Source organism: Camelina sativa, chromosome 16 (genome assembly GCF_000633955.1).
Source record: "Camelina sativa cultivar DH55 chromosome 16, Cs, whole genome shotgun sequence".
Taxonomy (NCBI): domain Eukaryota; kingdom Viridiplantae; phylum Streptophyta; class Magnoliopsida; order Brassicales; family Brassicaceae; genus Camelina; species Camelina sativa.
The window spans coordinates 10,736,631-10,739,951 of NC_025700.1; the positions used below are offsets into that span (position 1 = coordinate 10,736,631).

The 3,321-nt window shown below is 34.3% G+C and overlaps 1 protein-coding gene across 7 annotated transcripts in view; it reads right to left on the reverse strand.

Moving 5' to 3' along the window:
* Positions 419 to 3,321, reverse strand: part of LOC104750318 (inactive ubiquitin carboxyl-terminal hydrolase 53-like) — a 5,386-nt gene continuing 2,483 nt past the window's right edge. For 4 of the 7 annotated variants that reach the window (XM_010472095.2, XM_019237551.1, XM_010472094.2 and 1 more), the window contains 6 exons: positions 1,744 to 1,795; positions 1,430 to 1,636; positions 1,186 to 1,333; positions 961 to 1,091; positions 787 to 876; positions 419 to 701 (listed from right to left, as the gene is read on the reverse strand). In XM_010472095.2, the coding sequence (XP_010470397.1) occupies positions 603 to 701; positions 787 to 876; positions 961 to 1,091; positions 1,186 to 1,333; positions 1,430 to 1,636; positions 1,744 to 1,795 (727 nt within the window). In that variant the 3' untranslated portion in view covers positions 419 to 602. The other 3 variants (XM_010472093.2, XM_010472101.2, XM_019237549.1) reach the window with 3 other exon arrangements.

Consider the following 3,321-nt stretch of genomic DNA (forward strand, 5'->3'; position numbering starts at 1 on the left):
ATCAAGAAAAACTAATGATTAAATAGTGATTTAAAAGTTTTTATCTGTTTTATTTTGGTTCTTCAGACTAACTATATAACTATACCAGATATAAGAAAAAATTAAACTTTATAATGTTATGAAAATTAAACTTATAAAAATTTAAAAATATTACAGGACAAGATTAGATGTTGAGACAAGTTCAGATCACTATTAATAATTTGAAATATCATTACCTCAGTGCTACAATACAAAAATAAGTTAAGAAATAAATATGTAAAATGATTACATAACAGTCATACAATCTTAAGCATTAAACAAAATTAAAAAATTAATAAAAAAAATAAAATTTAAAATTTGAATTTTTAGTTTAAAAAGATAGTCTCCGCGACTTAAAATCTAGTTATGTTTCAAAACATGAATGCGTGTACTAGCAATGGAGCTTCCAAATCGTTCGATTATGCCTTTTTTTTGTTGTACGATAAGATCATATATAGGGGTCAGTTTATAAAAACCATGGTTCGAACCTGGAGAAATCATCCCATCAAACTAAAGAAAATAAATAATATTCGCAAACATAGTTAGTGTAAGTAGCAAACTTCAGTTCCCCCATACTGTTCTATTCACTTGTTAGGCCATTGAACAGCTTCATAAAACAGAATCTCTGGACGAACCTTCCTTTCCCCACATAATCTGGCAACACTCTCCCAGTTACCAACAACCTATACCGCACATATCAATAATGTCTTAACCCAACAAAGTTCACAATCCAGCTCAAGAAAGACAAAGGCTACTGTTTCATTTTACCTCTTCTATTTTAGCTTCATGTGTGAGACTGACCCACCGGTTCTTTTTATAAGCCATGCAAATGTATTTTTCTTCTTCACCACAACCAATCTGCATTCCATATTCTAAGACTAACAGACAAGATATACAGAAGAACAATAGCGCAAACATATGTGACCCTGTTTAAGATTTTACCATTGACACAAGCCGGTACTTGGTGTTTGGTTCTAAGCCTTCATATAGCCTGCTGATATCTATCTCCCACTCCAAAGACTTTGTTGTTTCAGATATTTCTTTTTCAGTTTCATTCTTCTCCCATTCCAGCCCTAATGTTGCAAACCCATAAAAACAGCAAACTATTTGATCGTTCCACAATAAATAAAACGAGTAGATAAGAACACATTCATGGTCAAAACTTACCAATTGTGAAGATAGGTGGGCATCTACTGATAGTGTGGTGGACAAAGTTTGTCTCTCCACAGCCTCCTGTTCTAACATCACATATCATTTTATCTTCCATGCGGATCATTTTAAGGATGTCTTCAAACTTTATATTCCCAAGAGCACTCTGCATATATATAAACCACAGAGCATAATCACAGAGCAGGATTTTTTAAGTGCCAGTTTCGGTACAAAAGAAAAATATGGAAAAAATGAAACACACCTTTAAGTCTCTGATAGAATCAGCAGGCATAACGATTCCATAAGAACTTTGCTCTGGATGATTTGGCTTCCTTCTGCATTTTTTACAACTCATTCTTTCATATACCTCCAACGTAAAAAGGCGAGTTACCAAGCTTTCTCCTTCTTGAATTTTCCACCAATGACAAAACTCGAGGATGGCGACGAGTACCTCAGCACCATCACTTGACTGAAATGAGTTGAAGAAAAAAACGAATGACATTAAAGCCAACATTCAGACCTATGTATAATAATAATAATAATAATACTTAGAAGCTTATGTTTATCTGCACAAACCAGGGAATGAAATTCTTTTTCTAGGGAAGCAAGCAAGTTGGACAGTAAGTGCCTATAGAGTTCCTCTTCTTTTATCTGCTCCGAGACAAACGCAGAAAAGAAACTACGTAGTGCAGACGGAACTTGGTTGTCAGAAAATGGTTGCCGATTGTGCACCAAATCTTCTTTAAGAACTTTAATGTTACAGAGGGACTGCAGTAGCCAAAAAAAAAAAAAAATCAAAGATAAGTTAGTAAAGAGATAATAACAGAAAATTAGAATGAGCTGAATCAGAAGAAGAGAGTTTAGGTTTTGAATTATTTTTGTTGTTGACTTTACCTTCAGTATCATGTCAAGAGCTGAATTGTATCTGGATACAGCTTTTTTGCCATGTACCGACTCCAAATTTTTAGACAGTGAACCTTCTCCATGAATATCTTCAAGATGGCAGTTAAGGAAATAAGAATCATACATTTAATACATCTAAAAACAGTTTTTAAAATATTCGTCAATTGAGAAGGTCTTTTGAAACCAGGGTCACCTTTAGTAGCTTCGTCTTGATTGGATGAAATTTCAGATTGACCCTTTTCACGAGTATCGTCTGGTTCCATAGGATCTTCTTCTGCCCTGTTTAGTGAAGTAACTCTCGGTTCAAGGTTGACATACGATTCGCTAGACATAGGTCAGAAAACGTTTTGTGTGATGAAGCACTGAAGCACAGAAGCCTATGGTTTGAGAAAACCCTCCTCATAAAATAAACAACACTATATATATAAGAAAAAAAAAAACCCCTAGAAAATCTTAATTAAAAATAAGATAATTACTAGAACAGATAATTACAAATGAGAAGAATTATCCTAAGTCTACGTTCATGGTATATTATATAGCTTCTAGAAGAGAGGTACTTACTGTTCGACATTCTGATCAAGAAGACTAGACATACTTGTTGAAGTTCTCTGTTATGCCATGAAAACCATTCATTCATACTCGTACAACTGAGTAACCAAATATTCATGGAAGCAAATAGAGAATTTAGACCATCGACGACCTTGTTGCTTTTATGGTTTTTTCTTCTTTGACCCTGACTTCTTCTCCTTCTCTTGTTTTTTCTCGGATAAAGGTTCTGGAAGTGCTTTGACATCCATATCTACAATTCCATCTAATTCTTCCTAGAAGAAGATACATACATTAAAAAAATAAGGTACTTTCAAACAGAAAATCAAAGGGAAGATGAAGGCTCTTTGTATAAAGCCAAAGTTACCAACCAACCTCCAAGAAGCGTTTCAGTGGTTGAAGGATATACGAGCGGTAGTCAAAAACAGAAAGTCCGACAAGGCTGTTTATCAAATCAATCCTCGAGTTTTCAACCAACAAAATCTTTGAATCCATTAGCGGAACCTGCAAGTCAATAGATACATTACGGTGACAACTTCTGTTATTTTTTTATGTCCTTAAGTTAAATCCAGACCACAATTTAACCTTTTTGGTGACCAGAGATTTCAGATGCGTAATGGACTTCAACACTATATCATCACTGATATGTTTATGCCCATGTATATGATTCAGGCAATCTACTAGATCGACACAATCAAATGTCGG